This window comes from Stigmatopora argus, chromosome 16, assembly GCF_051989625.1.
Source record: "Stigmatopora argus isolate UIUO_Sarg chromosome 16, RoL_Sarg_1.0, whole genome shotgun sequence".
In the NCBI taxonomy this organism is placed as follows: Eukaryota; Metazoa; Chordata; class Actinopteri; order Syngnathiformes; family Syngnathidae; genus Stigmatopora; species Stigmatopora argus.
In genome coordinates, this window is record NC_135402.1 from 362,920 (window position 1) to 382,597 (window position 19,678).

Sequence of the window (19,678 nt, forward strand, 5' to 3'; positions counted from 1 at the left end):
ACCCTAGTAAGAGCATTTCTTCAAAATTATATCACTTGAATACAAGTAGACATCTGAGAATTTTACAACTAAATTATTCAGTGATAAGAATACCCAAGTAAGGACTAAAACTAGTTTTATTTTATTTTTTCTGCACAACATAATCCACAATAATTTATTATAACTTATTATTTGACCAAATTAATCTGTAAAAGATGTGAATTGGGTCGGTTTTGTGTGTGAAAGATTCACCTTCCTACTTTATCGAACGACACTGACACAAGATGGATGACAAGTGACAAACTCATTCCTATTGGCTAATAGCACGTTTTTTCCATCTACGTTTTACGGTAGAGTCTGAAGGCTTCAGTGACGTCATCAATACTCGCCGCCGACCCACTTTACTTTGGAACAGCGCTGCTTTTTAAAAAATATTTGCAGACAGTCCTCACTTCAGCTCGTTCGTGTCGTCATCCTACACAAAGTGGCATTCATATTAGGACGTCTTTAAAAAAGTATTTTAGTCTTGGCTCCGCTTCGAGTCGTTTTGGTGCTCGTTGGAGCTCGGCACACTCCGTAGCTTAGCCTAGCTAGCGTTTGTGCTCCACGCCTCAAGATGTCGGGTAAGTTAACTTTTTACTTTCATCTCATCTCATTTTCTGAACCGCTTTATCCTTATTGGGGTCGCGGGGGGTGCTGGAGCCTATCCCAGCTGACTACGGGCCATAAGCGGGGGACACCCTGAATCGGTGGCCAGCCGATCGCAGGGCACAAGGAGACGGACAACCATGCACACTCACACCCATACCTAGGGGCAATTTAGAGTGTCCAATCAGCCTACCATGCATGTTTTGGAATGTGGGAGGAAACCGGAGTGCCCGGGGGGAACATGCAAACTCCACACAGGTGGACGTGACCTGGATTTGAACCCAGAGCTGTGAGGCCGACGCGCTAACCACTCGCTTCACCGGGCCGCCAACTTTTTACTTTCTTGTCGAGCAAATATACTTATTGCCTTTTTAAAACCAACCTCCGTAGATTGCCGTGCAATTTTCAAAATGAGTGTAATAACTCCATAGAGGTCCTAAAAGGCTAACGCAGAAGTGCATATGCGAATGTCGCATTTATTGTAATTGTAAATTGGAGGATATTGGGGAAAAAAATCAATTTATTGGCTCAATATATTGGCCTGCCAATTCATCATCATCAAACGCTATAATATTTATGTGTGCATGAAGTTTTGAAAATGTCAATCCATTTTTATTTTCTCTTTTTGATTTTTAATCAAATTTAAAAGGAATACATTGGCTGCCACGGATGGCACTAGAAGTCCATGTCCAAGTATTACGCGCCACGATTGGCCCCGGATCCCGGGTTTGAGACCCCTGCCCACGTGTTTTTGTCCTCTTGTGTCTTGCAGACGCTAGCCACGCACGCTGTCCAGAGTGGATCGGAGGCCCTCACATTAAAGATGAGAAAGGGGAGGAGGAATATGACGTGAGCCAGTGGAAGGGGGTCTCCTTGAAGAGTGAAGATGACAATCTGAGCCGGACAGAGGACTCTCAAACCAACGGCCCGATAGCGCCGCTCTCAGAGGTGGGGGCCGCCGGCGCCGTTGCCGTGCCTTGCGGGGAGGATGAAAAGAGCAAAGGTCCCAAGACAGAGCCCAATGATGACAATGGACGCTGGAAATGTTTGAAAGAGTGCGGGAAAACCTACAGCAGCAAGTCGGCCTTGAAGAGGCACCTGTGGAGCCACAATGGCGAGAAAGCTTTCGCCTGCACGGCCTGTGACAAAAGATTCTTCACCAAGGCGCATTTAACATATCACACAAAAACACACAGCGGCGAGAGGCCTTTCGCATGCGCCTATTGTGGCAAAAAATTCTCGGTGAGAGGGAGACTGGAACGACATGCCAGAGGGCACACCGGAGAGAAAAACTACTCCTGTTCCACATGCGGCCAAACGTTCATTCACAAGAACTCCATCAAAGTACACATGAGGTGCCACACTGGGGAGAAACCCTTTTGCTGCTCGTTTTGTGGTCAGAGATTCTCGGAAAAAGGGAACTTAAAGACGCACACCCGGACGCACACCGGAGAGAAACCATTTGTCTGCTCCGATTGCGGCCAAGCCTTTTCCATGAAGGCCCACTTGAAGAGTCACGCCAGCACCCACAGCGGCACCAAACCTTTTGCCTGTTCCATTTGCGGCCAAACATTCAGTCTCAGGGGAACTTTAAAAATGCATGCGATAACCCATACCAGGGAGAAGCCTTTCCCCTGCACAGTTTGCGGACAAATGTTCTCTCATAAGGAAGCGGTAAAGAGACATCTAAGAATCCATACTGGGGAGAAGCCCTTTGCCTGCCTCGTCTGTGGACAAAGATTCGCCCGGAACGGGCATTTGGTCAGACACACGAGAACGCACACCGGTGAGAAACCGTTCTCCTGCTCCGATTGCGGCCAAAGCTTCTCCGAAAAGGGGAGCTTAACGAAACACGGGAGAACCCACACCGGGGAGAAACCTTTTAACTGTTCGGTTTGCGGGCAAAAATTCTCTCATAAGGAACACTTGACGAGACACACAAGAACCCACACGGGAGAGAAACCTTTCCCCTGCGCCGTCTGCAGTCAACGCTTCACTCGGAAGGATAAGCTTAAAGAACACAAATGCACTCCGGCCAAAAGTGACGACAAGTAATGCTTTTGGCACTCCGCCCAGTTGGCGGCACCGGCTTATCCGCGCAGGACCCTTTTTACCCTTTGGGAGTTCTCCGTGTTGTCCTCCTGTGGACAAACGTTGCCGACTAATGCTATTTGCTCAATCCATGTGCATTTTGTCAAGTTTTAGGTGCTTGCATATCCATTAAAGCAGGGGTTTTGTGTTTGCAGTTTGTTGGGCAGCCTTTCCCCTTTATTCAGCACTCTGTTTCAAATGAATACTTGATTTTTATTTCCAAACACGCGTGAATGATTTTAACTGCATGAATTGTGCCCTGAGTTTGCCGACTTTTTGCCCGCAGTGCTCTCTCGCAACCATAAAAGCTAAAGACAAATGGAGTGAGCATCACTTTATGGGTGAACGCTTTTGTAGCCACAGCAATACAAACCTGGAGGTATGTTCTGGGGTCCGAAGGTCTAATGATTTTAGAGCTATTGAGGCCAGAAGCACTACATTTGAAAAAAAACATTTCAAATCATTATCAAAAATTAGACTGAAAAATACAAACAAAAACCATGAAAATGACTTCGAAAATAATTTAAAAAAAAAACGGTTAAAAACAAGCGCAAATTCTCAACAGGTGGAACCATATAAGAAAGACACAAATACATACTGTTTGTAAAATTTGACAACATAGTCATTATTTCCCATCTGTTTCCTCAGCTTGAGCGTGGGTTCGTGCGTGACTTCGCAAGTGCCCCTTCTGAGAGAATCTTTTGTCACAGGTCAAGCAGACGAAAGGTTTCTCTCCAGTGTGGGTTCTGGCGTGTATCTTCAAGCTTCCCTTCTGGGTGAAACTTTGACCACAGTCAGAGCAGGAGAAAGGCTTCTCACCCGTGTGTGTTCTGGTGTGCTTTTTCAGGTTTCCCTTTTCAGAGAACCTTTGCGCGCAGACCAAGCAGGCAAAAGGTTTCTCTCCTGAGTGTGTTCTCGTGTGTTTCCGTAAGCTTCCCTTATCCAGGAATCTTTGTCCGCAAACGGAGCAGGCAAACGGTTTTTCGCCGCTGTGGACTCTGGTGTGTTTTCTCAGGTTTCCTTTTTCGGAGAATCTTTGTCCGCACACCGAGCAGGCGAAAGGTTTCTCGCCCGTGTGGGTCCTGCCGTGGTTCCTCAAGCTGCCCTTTTCGGAGAAGCTTTGGCCGCAATCTGAACAGGTAAAAGGTTTCTCTCCGGTGTGCGTTCTTGTGTGCGTGGTTAGATGGCTTCGCTGAGAGAATCTTTGATCGCAATGTGAGCAGACAAAAGGTTTTTCGCCGGTGTGCGTCCTGGTGTGCGTTGACAAATTACTCCTGTTTGAGAATCGCTGACCGCAAACCGGACAAGTAAACGGTTTTTCGCCGGTGTGGGTTCTCGTGTGTATTTGCAAGCTCAACTTGTGAGAGAATTTTTGATCGCAAATGGAGCAGGAGAAGGGTTTCTCGCCGGTGTGCGTTCGCGTGTGTTGCCTCAAGTTTCCCTTTTCGGTGAACCTTTGACCGCAAATGGAGCAGGCGAACGGCTTGTCGCCACCGTGGCTTCTGCGGTGACTCTTCAAATGGACTTTTCCGGAGAATTTCTGATCGCAAAATGAGGCGCCAGCGTGGTTCCGCGTGTGACTGTTCAAATGAGACTTGAGGCCAAAGCTTTTCCCACACCGAGAGCATTTCCAGTGTCTCTGGCGGCCTTCAAAGTCCTCGTCCAAATCGTCATCGTCGTCGTCATCGACCCGAGGCGAAAGGGACGTGGCGTCGTCGGTATCTGACAACGGAGCCATGAGATGGGCTTCTCGGGATTCCTCAGCGGAGCCACAGTCTGCCCCCCCGCCGCTCTCACTCGGACCTTGGTCCTCACCGCCGGACGTGAACCACTTGTCGATGTCTTCCTCCCGCTCTTCTTCTTTGATGGACGCGGGCCGGTCGTCCTCCTCTTTTTTAACGGAGGCCGAGAGCAGCTCCTCTCTTTCCTCCATCGGCTCGTCCTCCGCTTCGTCCTTGATGACGAAGGGCTCCTCCCTCCCTGCAAGACACCAGAAGACGAGATATCCTTTTTGCAATCAAGGAAAATTCGGAATCAGCGGGGGGCTCGACTTCTGCTACGGTGGAGTCCCCGCTCGCCAAGTATACACGACTCGACCGACGGATTAACTCCAAAGTATGTAAGAATACAGGCCAGCAGAATCTGCATTTTCTTGTTTCTGATTGAAATGCATCATCGGGACGACCCCTGGGGGGCCGGGTGCGGCCGTGCCGATTGCATCCCCCGCCCAAAACTCCGCCCCTGAGAGTGAGGATGAGAGGAGGACCCTTGCGAACCTGCAGGTGGAGGCTGCAGAAGATGCAATTCAGCAGCTGCCGCCGTCGCCGTCGATGTCCTTCTGGAGCTCATTGCCCCCAGTAGCTGTTGTCTTTGTTAGCAAGTTTAGCTCAAGTCTGCTAAGCTAAGTAGGCCGCCGAGCATCGGTGTGCACGCTGACCCTCTCGGCATCGAGCTTTTTCTCTGGGGGACGTCTTTTGTTGGAGTCAGGTGAGCAACGAGAAACGGCCCAAAAATGCTTAACAAAGGAATCCGGAGCGTAAACACGGAGCCAGCCCCGACAAGCTAGACCAGAGAAAACGACCCACAATCCTTTACGGCAGGGAATACGTCATCACTACTTGCCATTGCGTCCGATTAACCCAGTGCGCCGTTTTGCTTTTTTCGACTGTGTAGAATGTAGATAATCTCTCTGTGGCCTTATTAGTAAAAAAGTGTCCCAAAGTCGTTCGAAAGATTGCCGATGTGTTTCATTAGCCGTACTACTAGTAGAACGACTTTATATTACAATTTGAATGTCGTCAAATTACAACTTCTATTTTGGGGTCTTTGTTTGGATTTCATAATTCTTGTGTAACATTGGGTTTAAAATCTCATTTAGTGTCAACTTTATTGTAGTTCGGCGCATGTGTGCTTGTGGCAGGAAGTTGGTCCGAATGGAGTTGCCGTACATGGTCCGCCTTAGCAAACTCGACGCACAACTGCTAGCTAGCCTACGGACTTCACTCCTTGTGTTTGTTTGGTTGTTGTTTTTTTGTCTTTGTTTAATACCGAACGCATGACGACACCGTTACCCCTCGACCTGAGCAAAATACATTTTGTTCAGTTTTGTTGGCTGCTTCCGCTGCACGTCGAAGCCTCGCGGCCTAGCTTAGCTAGCTAACAAAGACAATCGTTTGTGGTCATCGCTTCCATTTGGCGTGCAAAATGTGCTCGAGAAAGACTGCAAAGTTGGAGTTGGAACTTCTTGGAGCAAAAGAGGAACCGGGGCGTCATCAACACTCAACCTTGGACGAGAAGCGTCCTCTAGAAGGTTTTGCACATCACACCACGCTTCAACCGAGTCGTATTTGTTATTATTTTACTCAAACGTCCAGTCAGCGCAGAATACGTTGCAATTGACGGTGATGAGTGTCCATTTCATTCTGATTGGAAGGATTCCTGTCCAAACGGTGCCGAATGATGACCATATGGGCCATTTTATATCACGATATCGATGGCCCACGATGCAATCAATACGTGTCATTATTTTTGCTAAAAAATTACACCTCAATTATGGCAGTAAATTGCTTCAAAAATGAATAATGGTTAACACTTTCCTGCCACTGAGAAAGTCACAGAATAGTCCACCAATTAATTCTGGTTCAGAAATAATCGATGCAGTCCAATCTATGCAATCCACTAAAGCACGATCTTGCGGTTAATTGTGTTTTTCAAGGCTGACCTAAAGTAGAGCCCATTATATAGACCTTAGCAGTCACAAGGCCGAGATAGACTTGACGAAAAGGCGCATTTTCTGTTTGTCTTGAAGGCATCGGTAAGGAGGAGGATGAGGAAGACTTCCCTGGAATCAAAGAGGAAGAGGAGGAGGAAGAGATCGCCGACACACCTTCCGTTGAAGTCTTTTTGAAGAATGAAGATGAAGCCGAAGGAGGGCCGGAATCCCCGAGTGCCAGCTCGACCCCAAGTGACGGCGGATCGCCCGAAAAATCCAAAGGCTCGAAAACGCGTCCGGGGAGCGATCGGCCCAAGTGTTCCGAGTGCGGGAAAACGTTCGCCGACAAATGGGTTTTGAAGGTGCACATGAGAATCCACACGGGGGAGCAACTGTTCGCCTGCTCCCATTGCGATCAGAAATTCTCCTACAAGAACCATTTGACGGCGCACATCAGGACGCACACCGGCGAGAAACCTTTTGTCTGTTCCACTTGTAGCCAAACCTTCTCTGACAAGGAGCAGCTTAGAACGCACAAAAAGTCTCACGCGACGGAAAAACCTTTCACCTGTTCGTTTTGTGGACAGGCCTTTGTGCTGAAGGTCAACTTCATCACGCACACGAGAATCCACACGGGGGAGAAACCCTTCGCCTGCTCAGATTGCGGCCACCGATTCTCTCATCGGAGCAAATTGACGGTGCACATGCGGATGCACACCGGCGAGAAACCATATGCCTGCAAAGTGTGTGGCGAGAATTTCTCCGACAACAACGTGCTGAGGGAGCACCTGAAGACGCACGTTGGCGAGAAACCTTACGTGTGCGACATTTGCAGCAACAGCTTCTGCAACAAGGGGAACTTGACGACCCACATGAGAATACACACCGGGGAGAAACCTTTTGCCTGCTCGATCTGCGGCCAGACCTTCACCCGGAGAGACCATTTCACGGCGCACACCAGAATACATACGTGTTAGAGATGGGCTGTGCAATATGCCCGCCAAATAACATTTTAACAAAGAAATTCTTTGGATTTCTTCTCTCTCCCTCTACTTTTCGAGCGGACAATAACAAAGGAGAAATATTTTAATAAATTGAACTCTTATTGGGCACTCATTGACTTCATAATAGTATGAAATTGGACAGACAGGGAGCTGTCATATGATAGGCTTGTCTAAAGTCACAAAGCATTTAGTCTTCTAAATGACCTTAAATTGTCTGAGGTGCGAGATGTATTTATGAAAAGCCCTTGGTGTCACCTGAAGTTATTCACATAATGAATAGCAAAGTGTTGAGAATTGAATAAAAAAGGAGGACAAAAGATGTATTTCATAAACAAACAGTTGCATTTACAGCACCAAGCTGATACAAAGGGAGGTTAACACTTCCTTCGTGGCACGAAACACAAAGAATATTCATGTAAATAAACATTTGCATTCCAACTCCAAACAATGTACTATATGGTTACATTTGAGTGATTTGACATCTGTCATTGTTTCAGGGTATAATGATCAAACACCTTGTACCATCCATCCGTTTTCACGTCATCTTATTCTCCTAAAGAGGAACGTGTGATGCAGGAACACATTTAAATGAACATCTATCTTTAAATATTGACCACTAATACTGACAGCCTGCAATAATTAATGAGACACTTTCCAGTGCGAAAGTGTCGTTCCTTTTCGTTGGCTACGTGATGTAATTTGTACCACTGAGGCTACTGTAGTTTGTCATTGAAGATGCCTGCGCGTGCGCAGGACGGATGGTGCGGGCGCGACACATAACTGACTTCCACAGCAACATGGCGGCCCTGCTCTGTAAAGCGGCCAAAGGTGAGTGGAAAAGCCGTCCAAACATTCTCGTGGTGGGCTGCCGGTTTACGTGAAGCGTCTCTGGGCTGCTTTCACCTCCGTCGGCCGAGTCCGCGTCGTCACAGACCTTGCTTTTGCAACGTTAGCATCCCGGTTTTTGCCCATTATGCCTAGCATTAGCATGATTTGCAGCCGTCAAACAAACTTTTCCAGTGGCCGTGACGTCATCTGCATGACCTGTGACCAGACGTTGAACTGTTGGTGAGCCAGCGAGTCTTGAAAGTGACCTTTCACCTAGTTAACCTGGCACTGCTAGCTAGCCAATTAACTAACGCCAGCTGCAATAGCTCATGCGATAGCTCCGTTGGCCGATTGATCCACAAATGGTTTGTCTTAATGATCAAATAGACAAGCCTCCAAACACCCGTAGGAAATAGTAGGAATGACAAAGATTTTTAAAAAAGTGAACAAAAGCTAGTGGATGGATTGATAGCTGTAAGTGAATTGAAATGCCAAAATAAATATATAGATACAATGGCCACTTAGTTGTCAATTAATTGCGATAGGCCTAGTTTCAGACTTCCAATCGCGCCTAGCCCCACCCCTTGGGTCCAATCCCGGGATTGACACGGTGATCACCTCCCTCAGCGGCAGGCATGCGCGGCTGCCGGCGCTTGTCCCGGCTGGCCGAGCTGCCCGAAACTCACTCCATGCTGCGGCAGACCTGTCGGGACTTTGCGGAGCGGGAGTTGACGCCGGCGGCCGCCCGGCTGGACAAGGAGGGGACGTACCCGGCGCGGCAGGTACCGGACGCGGCCTCGGCGGGCGCCCTCGGTGGTGGCTGACGCGCACCAGCTCGGGTTCTTTAGATTTCAGAACTGGGCGCGCTGGGCGTGATGGCCATGGAGGTCCCCGAAGAGCTGGGCGGGGCCGGCATGGACTACTTGGCGTACAGTGTGGCCGTGGAGGAAATCAGTCGCGGCTGCGCCAGCACCGGCGTGGTGGTCTCCGTCAACAATGTGAGTTGTTGTCATGAACAGAAGCCTTTCAAATCCGTCCGGTTTTCTCCCGCTTCCTTTACGCCGCCGACTCGGGCTCGTGGCGTCACGTTCGTTCGTGAGCCATAGCCCGACGCTCATCTCCGTCCGGTTTGTCAGTCTCTTTACTTGGGGCCCGTCCTCAAGTATGGTTCGGAGGATCAGAAGGAAAAGTGGATCCCGCCTTTCACCGACGGCCAGCGGGTGGGCTGCTTTGCCCTCAGCGAGCCAGGTGAGGCGGAGCGTCGTCCCCCGACGTGACGTTTTGCCGTCCCGTCCCCTTCCTAACTAACGTGACGTCTTGCCCTCGCCCAGGCAACGGCAGCGATGCGGGCGCCGCCAATACGGTGGCGCGTCAAGACGGCGATCACTGGGTCCTGAATGGCACCAAGGCCTGGATCACCAACAGTTGGGAGGCCTCCGCCGCCGTGGTTTTCGCCACCACCGACAAAAAGCTCAAGCACAAGGCACGGTGCCGACGGCCATCTGGGGGAGGGCGCTGAAACCGGCCTGTCATCTGCCCCCCCCTTCTCTCCCTCCAGGGCATCAGTGCCTTCCTGGTCCCGATGCCTCACCCGGGGGTGTCGCTGGGTAAGAAGGAGGACAAGCTGGGCATCCGGGCGTCATCCACCGCCAACATCATCCTGGAGGACTGCAGGATCCCGTCGGACCACATGCTAGGCCCCCGCGGAGCCGGCTTCAAGATCGCCATGGTAAGCGGTCGCGACCAACCCACCCATGGCGGACGTCCCGTGACTCGGACGACCTCTGGCGCCCTCAGCAAACTCTGGACAGCGGGCGCATCGGCATCGCGGCGCAGGCGCTGGGCATCGCTCAGGCGGCGTTGGACTGCGCCGCCGACTACGCTCACAAACGCTGTGCCTTTGGATCGCCCATCGGGAAACTGCAAGCCATCCAGGTTGGAGTTGTCGCCGGCGTCGTGCCCCTCCCCGCCTCCTCTCAGACGCCTTTGTTTGCGCCGTAGTTCAAGCTGGCCGACATGGCGCTGGCCATCGAAAGCGCCCGCCTGCTGACGTGGAAGGCGGCCATCCTGCGTGATGCCGCCAGACCTTTCACCAAGGTAAAAAGCCTGTCCTCCACGCAAAAAATCTAAAGAGACCACTATCTTATAGCAGTGGCCTTCTCTGGTTTGCAGACCAGAACGGCACTGAGCCAAAATGGCTAACTGCTGATAACGTCTGTCTCCATTGGCACATCTCATTTAATATACGTGTCCGTAGTGCTTTTTGTGCAGTTTTTTCCTCTGTGTGTAATTAACTCCTTGTAGACCTTGTGACAAGCATCTATCTAACTTGAGCTCTTTGTCCATCCTCCAGGAAGCGGCCATGGCCAAGCTGTCCGCCTCCGAGGCGGCCACCTTCTGCGCGCACCAGGTGAGGGCGCTCAAACGCATGCTTTGACATTTTGGGTGGCCAGGTTTACCTGGGTTCATCGGGCTGCTGTAGCGTGACCCATCCGACCCCCTCCCCCCCCTCGTCAGGCCATCCAGGTGCTGGGCGGAATGGGCTACGTGAGCGACATGCCCGCCGAACGCCACTACCGCGACGCCCGTATCACTGAGATTTACGAGGGCACCAGCGAGATCCAGAGACTGGTCATCGGCGGGCAGCTCCTCAAGGAATACTCCACCTAGCTGTTTGAGGGGGGTTGCAGGGGGCCGCCGCTGCCGGGTGCTGACTCGTGCTAAACGTTAGCTCATTGGCGGGGAGGGCGGCAAGTGAATCGGCTTTCCATGGATTGGACGGGTGGCCCATGAGTGCTCCAGGCTGCATTTTTGAAAGTAAAGGCGCAGGGATGTGTGACGTCATCTGTTGGCTGGAGTTCATCATCATCATCCTCATCATGAATGGCAATCAGGCTGTTGGCAGAATGTTTAAAGTAACTGTAACTCATCAAGTTAATAGCATAACTTGATGACTACTTGAAATTTAGTGGTGAAACTTGGATTTGTGAGTCAGCAGAAATGCAAACGTTGGCAGGACTTGGCCTTACTCGCGATGCCTTAAGAAAAATGTCTTGGCCACATCGCTGAAATGAATTTACAATAAAATTTCTGTTTTGTAAAGGGAGAATAGTTTCCTCTTTTCGTTTTATTTTTTTCCACTGACTGCAACTAACAAATACTATTTGTGGATTGTTGTTGTTTAGTGGGGGAAAGTCACAGTTTTAAAGCCAATAAAGCCACTGCTATCCGTCTCCTTCTGGCCTGAACCGGAACATACTTGCATCGGAAATATTGTCATGTTCAAAGTGAAAGCTAAGAGGGCCTCTTTTTTTGACGCGTTGACGTCTTATGTATGGCACGGTTAAAGGAGCAACGTTTAGGTGGCGAGAGGCTCAACTTCACCTCACCGGCCACCAGCGGGCGCGCTCGACTCCCTCCCGTCGGCGTGTTTTGTTTTGGAGCCCCGTGACGGCGAGGGCGTCGTCTTTGTGACGTCACAGGGCGACGAGGGTCACTCGTCATCCGAGGCGACCAACCGAAAGGCGCTCGCTCGCTCGCCCGCCCGTCCGTCCATCCGTGCCTCCACTTGCAGGCGCAGCTTTGAGGAGGAGCCTGAGCTGGCAACTGGGTCTCGGTCGCCGAAGTCAAGCGAAGTTGAGGGGCGGGGGTTCGGGAGGAGGGGGTGGGGGGTGCGACGGAAGCCCAAACCCGATGAGGCTGCTGCAGCAGCGAGGCCGGGTGTGCTCCGTTCGGGCCACCGGGAGCTAGGGCCGGGCCGGGCGACAAGGAAAGGAAAGGAAAGGAAAGGAGTGGGAACGGAAACGAGGGGTTCTGGCTCTGGTTGCGGCTGGCTCTGGCTGCGGCGGCTCCGGTTGTGGCTCCTGGCCCACTTTCATCCCATCATGGTCGTGGGCAAAGTTCGAGCGCTGGCCGTCTGCTTCGACGTGCTGAACGACAGCCACGCGCCGGTCTTCTCCGGCGGCGAGCTGGTGTCCGGCCGCGTGTTGCTGGACGTGGCCGGCGACGTGCGCGTCCGCAGCCTGGCTCTGCGCGCGCGCGGGGTGGCCAAGGTCCGCTGGACCGAGTCCCGCAATGCCGCCGCCAGCACGGCCTACACGCAGAACTACACCGAGGAGGTGGAGTACCTGCATCACCGAGAAGTCCTCATCGGGAGTGCCGAGGAGCGAGGTCAGTCAGTCACCAGACACACGGGTTTGTTTGGCTTTTCATTTTTTGTTTTTAAAAAATATCTCATGTATTTTATTGACTTATTTGGGGTGAGAGAAGACACTTTTTGCACCTTGCAACCGGGCAACTCCCTTTTGTTTAGCGAGAAGCGGTTCAAACCTGATCACACTGGAGCAAAAGGGATGGTGGTTGCTTGGGGGAGGAGGGGGGGATTGTATGTGTGTCTGTATGGGACTGGTTCTAGCAGGTTTACACACGCACGCTAACGCCACCCAGCGAGTGATTCCAACTCACGCGGCTTGGGACGGACGTCCGATTCGTTTGGATCCGGCAAACGAATTGGACGTCTATCCCATGCCAAACGGCAGCCGTCGATCTTCATCCTCGTCTTCCTCTCATCAGCACCGGACAAACACACATAGACACACGCGCACACGCACAGACAGACAGACACGCGCGCGTATGTTTTTGTCAGTGGAGCTTGACGTCTGCTTCTCATGGGGCGCTTCCTCCTATGAGTGGGCGGGGCTTGCCAGGTGCCTCGCGCCAATCACGAGGCAGCTTGCGAGGCGGGCTGAGGGCTGCTCAGGCTGGTTCAAACTGGTCTCCAGCAGACTGGGCCTTGGCCGTGTCGCGGTTGCGCGTGACACGGTCACTTCCTCTTGCGCGTGCGCGTGCCCGTCGATGGAAAGCACACCAGGCCTCCATTAAAAGCTGGAAGTCACATCGTATTTAAGTTTGGAGAGCCTTCCTGGGTGGTGAGTTGTCTCAAAACGCATGAAAATGTCGACAAAAAAAGACTGTTTTAAAGAAAACATTTCTTTTCCTTTTTCTGAAAAAAGACCAATAATTTATTAATCCTACATGGCCAAACGTGTCATAGTCGTTCCATGACTTTTGAGCATGGTGACATTTTAAATACTGACGTACCGTGACAAATTGTAGTTGAAAGTCTTTTTGTTCTGAGGGACCACCAAACAATTTGCTGATAATTATTCGGAAGTTGGGGAGGGTTAGGCGACTTACAAAAACGGATCAGGACAATCTTCAAGAAAAGACCTAAGAATATTGGCGTCCAAAGGCTTTTGTTTTGTTCCAAAATGCAACTAACATCCATTGTTTTTGGCGGCAGATGAGGAGGACGTGGCGGCGGACGAAGGCGGCGTGACTGTACTGCACGCCGGCCTGCACGAGTTGGCCTTCAGCTTCCAGCTGCCACAGATGTGAGGCCCCTTTTCGTCAGCTGAGGGCGGCGGCCAAAATGCCCGCCCGACCAACCGAGCGAGCGAGCGCCCGCCCGCCCGGGCTCACCCGCCTTTCCCGTCAGGGCGCTGGCCACGTCGTTCGAGGGCAAACACGGCAGCGTCAGGTACTGGGTGAAGGCGGAGCTTCGCCGCCCTTGGATGCTGCCCATCAAGGTCAAGAAGGAGTTTGTGGTCTTCGAGCACATCGACATCAACACGCCGCTGCTGCTGGTGAGCGGAGGCCCAAAGCGGGCTCCGACGGATCGGTCGCCTCTGACAGACCCGGGAATTTGAATGGTTGTCCTTGTCGTGTTCCGAGGCTCCTCAAGCAGGCAGCAAAGAGAAGACCTTGTGCTGCTGGATGTGCGCCTCGGGTCCCATCTCGCTCAGCGCCAAAGTGGCCCGCAAAGGCTACACGCCAGGTAACGGCGGTCCCCGCCTTCTCGTCCCGCCCCTGGTTCCGCCCCTCATCTCGCTCCTCGCCCCGCTCCGCCCCCGCAGGCGATTCCATCCAGATCTTCGCCGAGGTGGAGAACTGCTCCACCCGCGTGGTGGTGCCCAAGGCGGCGCTGTACCAGACGCAGACCTTCTTCGCCAAAGGCAAGGGCAAGGAGATCCGGCAGCTGGTGTCCAACCTGAAGGGCGAGGCCCTGGCGCAGGGCAAGAGCCAAAGCTGGGAGGGCCGCGTGCTCAAGATCCCGCCCGTGTCGCCGTCCATCCTCGACTGCCCCATCATCCGCGTCGAGTACGCCCTCGTGGTGAGGACTCTGAGCTTCAAAAAGGGGAGGAGTTTGTCCGACGGGGCGGTGCGCGCTCTTTAGCCTTCTGCTGTGAATTGTCAATGAGGAAATAGGCCATGCTTGGACAAGCTTGACGGTGGCCGTGTCGTTAGGAGCGGCCCAACCAAGAATGGAATCAATAGTAATAGTAGTATTGGTTGTAGAAGTAGTATCCATTTGAGCATTTTGCTACGTGGCAGGTGTACGTGGACGTTCCTGGCGGGCTGAACTTGTCCCTGTCGCTGCCGCTGGTGATCGGCACCATCCCGCTGCACACCGCCACTTCTCGCACTTCCAGCATCAGTAGCAACGGCAGCGCCTCCACCTGGGCGGGAGTGGCAGAGCGCCCCGAGGGTAAGACGCCCGCCCCTTTCTTTTTGTTTGACAGGCACGCGTGCCCGTTTTCACACGGAACGTTTTTTCCCCGACAGCCCCGCCCAGCTACGACGAGCTGGCCGTCCCGGAGTCGCACCGTCGCCACTTTGTGCACGGCGTCCCCGAACGGGAAGACGCAGCGCTGCTGGCCTATGTCAGCGAATTCCGCTACCTGCCGCCGCCGCTCTACGCCGAGGTAAAGCCACCGCCGCTTCGCGCCTTCTGCTAGTTTGTGCGATTTGCAAGTGAGCGTCGACAAAACCGTTGGGCAGGCGGACCCGTATCCCGAGCCGGCGCCGTGTCCGTCGCGCTGAGGGGCGGCCGCCGACGGACAAAGATTCCCCAGAGGCCAGCGAGCGAGCCGGCGTTTTGGGGAGAAGACTGGACGTGAGTGACCCCATGCACTTAAACGAGGGCGCAAAAAGGTGAAGGCGTGCACGTGGGCGGAGCCAAAAGCACAAAGGACCAATTTGAAGTCGCCCGTTTCCACGTTGGCTCGCTCGTTCCCAGCCAACGATTCTTCCTTACGGCGAGAAGACGACGACGACGACTGTTTGACCAGACTAATGTCCAAATGTGGATGAGAAGAAAAAAGAACCAAAATGTTTACTGAAGAATTTCATCAAACGTCCTTCAATGTTTGGAAGATGACAAAAAGTGCAATATTTTTTCAGATTTTCAAGTGTCCTTTTTCAGGATGAACTTTTTCATATCGGTTGCTCTTTCGACGATCTCTGTGCTTTAGTTATTCTTGTGATCTTGCTCTTATGATCGATCAACTCTTGGTTCAAAAATAAAAGTTTTATTTTATTAAAAAAAAAGAAAGAAGATGCATCGCACCTGCTTGATAAAGTCACGGATGGCAAAAGCCTCCATTTTTAAGTTGAGTTGAGGGCGGAGGTCCCTTTCTGTTGAATTTGAGGCGAGGTGACAGCTTTTTTACCACTTCCTTTTAATCTTGGGTCACTTCCTGTTGACGTTCTGGATTATTTCTGGACACGTCAATGAGAAATGAACTCTGGTTTTATCGCCTAATAACACTCACTGATGGATTGGCGGCCCGTGAGTAAAGCGGGGCGGGGCGGGGCGGGGCCCCTTGTCGCCCGATAGCGGAAAGGCGTCCGTCCGTCTTACCTCCCACCCCCGATCTCCCCCATGCGAAGGCGAGGTCACATGCTTGTTTTTGGCCCGTGCCTAAATCTCAAGATAAAAGAATCCGGTTTGAACTGGAAATGCTGGCTTGACCCTGATCGCTCCCTCGCTGGCTCGCAAACAGTAATGCTCCAAAGACGTTGTCGTTTTCAGAAAGCTAGTGAAAGTGTTTCCCATAAAAAAAGGACCATTTATACTAAGGATTTTTTTCTTTAAAAATGACCATGTATGTTTAGTAAGGCTTTTTTAAACAAAACAAAATATAGACAATGTATAGTTAGGCTTAAAAAAGAACATGAATAGTAAAGTTTTTTTCATTAAAAACAGACCATGTATGGTAAGTCTTTAAAAAAATAATAGACCATGTATAGTAAGGCTTTTAAAAAAAAAATAGACCATGTAGTATAGCAGACCTGGACCTGGGCATTGTACCGCCCCCAGGCCGCATACGGCCCTTTGGTTGGTTGAGACCGACCCCCTTAAGGTTGATCGGAAATGTCAAAATACACGTCATTTCTAATTTCACCTCACGCATAGACCAAACGGGCATTGCTTTTATTTTGAAGTCATTGTTATCTCTACGTGCGTAATGACGCAATACGGAAGAGGAAGCCATCCAAAAATCTGAGCCATGATCAACACAGGAAATCAGACGCTGAATGCAGGCTTTTTAACACAAATATGGACCACCAAGTATTTACTAAAATTAGTGGCAAAGCCGTGTGAGAGCAGATCGCTGTGTTTAAGGATTACAATTTGAATCGGCATTAGCAGCGTTAACATACGGAGGAATACAAACAATGTAGCGATGCAGGAGAAGGAAGCATGGAGGACATTGCGGGGAACCTGGAGGGACCTTCAGCTTCAGCTGCAACATAAAGTGGCAACATTGGACTTTTCCTCCTTGGCTTTGGACGAGAGATGCCAGGTCAAGAGACAGACAGCCCAGGTAGGATACTCGTTATTTGTCCGGTCAATGCACGGGACGTTTTGACGTGTTTTTGTCCGGCTTTCTACAATATTTTCAGTTTAGTAAGGCATTTTTCTTTAAAAAACGACCATTTATGGTAAGGCTTTTTCATTAAAAAACGACCATGTATAGTAAGGCGTTTTTCTTTAAAAAACGACCATGTATAGTAAGGCTTTTTTCTTTAAAAAGAGACCAGGCTTTTTTCTTTTTAAAAAACGACATAGTATAGTAAGGCTTTTTTTCTTTAAAAACGACATAGTATAGTAAGGCTTTTTTTTCTTAAAAAACGACGTAGTATAGTAAGGCTTTTTTTCTTAAAAAAGGACATAGTATAGTAAGGCTTTTTCTCTTAAAATACGACATAGTATAGTAAGGCTTTTTTTCTTAAAAATGACCATGTATAGTAAGGCTTTTTTTTCTTAAAAAACGACATAGTATAGTAAGGCTTTTTTTCTTAAAAAACGACATAATATAGTAAGGCTTTTTAAGACACTGCAGTTATTTTGGAACTGTTTGATTCTGACCGGACGTGCTCAATATTCAGTACTATAATCTGTAACCATGTATGGTAAGGCTTTTTTTTTTAAATATGACCAGGTATAGTGAAGCAGTTTTAAAAAAAAAAGTACGGCATTACAGATAATGATATGAGACACACTGTTTTATAGGATCAAGACCACAAAAATCATGACCATTATACTATGTCATCTTCAAAACATAGACATAGAGTTGGGAAGACAAAGCACCTAGTGGAGCACAGTAAGCAAGCCACCATCTTTTCCACTTTCAATATGGCGGGGCGATGTGGGCGTGGCCTATCTTCAAGGCAGCGGTTTAAATCAAGCACATGCGCAGTGCCTCGTCTTCTCCAACAGCCATGTCCATGCTGATGTCCGTGTAGCACGCCAACGAGGTAAGGCGTCGAGCCATTTACTGGCCTAAGTGCATTTTTATCACGCTACCGGCAGATTTTTTAGGAATCAATTGAGCAAAACCGCCAACCAATCTGTAAGTTTAATGCCAGGTTGACCGCACCGTCGACAATTTACGTTTGGGCTCTGTGCCACATGTGACAAGCTATCTTAGCATTAGCGTCACGACAACGCTTTCCATTTGACCACGTCAAGCGTCGTCTTGATGTTAATACTAAGAGATCTATAGTCTGTTTTCTCCATTTTCGAGTCGTGTAGAAAGACTTTTAGTGGATTGAAACAAAGCCGAGATATCAACGGACAGTTTGTTAGCTAAAGGCTCACTCCAAAATGATGTATGTACTGATAGTTTTCACTGCGAGTGCAAAACAAATCATTTTAATCAAAAGTTGTTAAGCCAACTTTCTACTAGCTGTTAACTTCAGTCTGTATATTTAATCGCCTTGTCTGGAAAAGGGAAATTAGCACGGATCACTCACTAACTTATTTTCATTCTTTATCTTGATCATTTATTGTAAGATTTCTGTTTCATGTAATAATTGTTTGTCAACTCCCAAATAGCTTGGTTAAATCAAGATGCAGTTGTTCCCGTGTGCCCCAGGACACTCAAACCCTTGAGGTTACAGGTAAAACTAATCCCAGCTGTTGAATCTCCAGTCTCTGTATATGACAACTTTTGCTTCTTTTTTTTTTTTTTTGCACACATCAGGTCCATGTCCAGGTGATCGTCCCAGGGTGCCCACTTGAAGATGATGCGGCATCTCTGAACTCTGTAAGATTTCTCTTCCTGTATTAGTTGTTTGGCAACTCCTAAATAGCTTTGTTAAATGAAGTTTCCCCCGTTTAGCATCATCTTTGGTCTTCTCATCAAAGTAAAACTAGATTTAACAACAAAAATGTAAGTCTATTTGTTGAATCTCCAGTGTCTATATATGCTAACTTTTGCTTCTTTTTTTTTGCACACATCAGGTCCATGTCCATGTCCAGGTGATCTTCCCAGGTTGCCCACTTGAAGATGATGCCTCTTGCATGATGTGGCGTCTCTGAACTCCTAAATAGCTTTGTTAAATGAAGTTTCCCCCGTTTAGCATCATCTTTGGTCTTCTCATCAAGGTAAAACTAGATTTAACAACAAAAATGTAAGTCTATTTGTTGAATCTCCAGTGTCTAAATATGCTAACTTTTGCTTTTTTTTTTTGCACACATCAGGTCCAGACTTTGGAGGGTCTCCAAGTGATGCCTCATCTCTGAACGCAGTCTTCTGAGAGGCGAGTTTATTGTCGAATATCCAAGTATTCATCCAGATCTATTTTATTGACTAAATGTACTCTCCCTCTTCTTAGGTGTAGTCCAGAGTTTTCTGGCTCATGGTGACCAGATCCTTAAGGTAAGGAGGATCTCACTTCTTTTCTTCAGTCAGAAATTTTAATAAAAGAGATTTGAGTGTCATTTGTCTTTGTTAAAACACTTGGAGAAAAAAGACCCAAGACCCTCAATGGTCTTTTTTTTCCTTTATTTTTTTGGTGTTTATATTCTAAGTATTTTGTTTTTTTTTTGCCTAAGTGTTTTAGGCAAAAAAAACGATTTATTATAAGTGCTGATGAAATTTTTCTAAGTGTTTTATAATTTAAAAATATGGTTTTTTTTAGCCTAAGTGTGTTAGGCAAAAATTTTTTTATTTTTTATTATAAGTGCTGTTGAAGTTTTAACAGTGTCCATACCAATGTGTACCTTTGAATAAAAACTTTCAAATGTCAAGCACCTTGTGTTTTTTTCTTCATATAACTAGCAAAA

The 19,678-nt window shown here is 49.3% G+C and overlaps 5 protein-coding genes across 15 annotated transcripts; 4 read left to right on the forward strand and 1 right to left on the reverse strand.

Moving 5' to 3' along the window:
• The first annotated feature begins 342 nt into the window (after positions 1-342).
• On the forward strand, positions 343-7,542 carry LOC144091273 (uncharacterized). Its single transcript, XM_077623491.1, has 8 exons — positions 343-602; positions 1,400-2,681; positions 3,367-3,444; positions 3,566-3,625; positions 3,734-3,857; positions 4,374-4,799; positions 5,875-6,028; positions 6,527-7,542. Exons 1-8 carry the CDS (start codon positions 596-598, stop codon positions 7,405-7,407), a joined length of 3,012 nt encoding a protein of 1,003 aa, XP_077479617.1. The 5' UTR covers positions 343-595; the 3' UTR covers positions 7,408-7,542.
• Positions 3,038-5,301, reverse strand: LOC144090468 (uncharacterized). The gene is made up of 2 exons (XM_077621922.1): positions 4,995-5,301; positions 3,038-4,698 (listed from the first exon to the last, which is right to left on the reverse strand). Exons 1-2 carry the CDS (start codon positions 5,065-5,067, stop codon positions 3,344-3,346), a joined length of 1,428 nt encoding a protein of 475 aa, XP_077478048.1. The 5' UTR covers positions 5,068-5,301; the 3' UTR covers positions 3,038-3,343.
• A 566-nt stretch (positions 7,543-8,108) lies between the features above and the next one.
• acads (acyl-CoA dehydrogenase short chain) lies at positions 8,109-11,373 on the forward strand. The gene is made up of 10 exons (XM_077621923.1): positions 8,109-8,262; positions 8,890-9,044; positions 9,111-9,260; positions 9,399-9,510; positions 9,594-9,745; positions 9,821-9,991; positions 10,060-10,197; positions 10,264-10,359; positions 10,616-10,672; positions 10,780-11,373. Exons 1-10 carry the CDS (start codon positions 8,193-8,195, stop codon positions 10,930-10,932), a joined length of 1,254 nt encoding a protein of 417 aa, XP_077478049.1. The 5' UTR covers positions 8,109-8,192; the 3' UTR covers positions 10,933-11,373.
• A 422-nt stretch (positions 11,374-11,795) lies between these two features.
• LOC144090470 (arrestin domain-containing protein 3-like) lies at positions 11,796-15,658 on the forward strand. The gene is made up of 8 exons (XM_077621925.1): positions 11,796-12,432; positions 13,565-13,655; positions 13,760-13,907; positions 13,996-14,098; positions 14,178-14,434; positions 14,656-14,809; positions 14,887-15,026; positions 15,103-15,658. The coding sequence occupies exons 1-8, from the start codon at positions 12,147-12,149 to the stop codon at positions 15,142-15,144; spliced, it is 1,221 nt and encodes a 406-aa protein (XP_077478051.1). The 5' UTR covers positions 11,796-12,146; the 3' UTR covers positions 15,145-15,658.
• A 937-nt stretch (positions 15,659-16,595) lies between these two features.
• On the forward strand, positions 16,596-19,642 carry LOC144090480 (uncharacterized). 11 transcript variants are annotated; one of them, XM_077621953.1, is made up of 8 exons: positions 16,596-16,931; positions 17,621-17,711; positions 18,446-18,510; positions 18,594-18,656; positions 18,732-18,780; positions 18,858-18,997; positions 19,094-19,152; positions 19,228-19,642. In XM_077621953.1, exons 1-6 carry the CDS (start codon positions 16,791-16,793, stop codon positions 18,929-18,931), a joined length of 483 nt encoding a protein of 160 aa, XP_077478079.1. In that variant the 5' UTR covers positions 16,596-16,790; the 3' UTR covers positions 18,932-18,997; positions 19,094-19,152; positions 19,228-19,642. The 11 variants fall into 11 exon arrangements, 4 of the variants coding, with proteins under 4 accessions (XP_077478079.1, XP_077478081.1, XP_077478080.1 ...); XM_077621955.1 differs by having other exon boundaries at positions 18,732-18,756; positions 18,854-18,997; XM_077621954.1 differs by lacking the exon at positions 18,732-18,780 and having other exon boundaries at positions 18,594-18,655; positions 18,859-18,997.
• Positions 19,643-19,678: the final 36 nt, after the last annotated feature.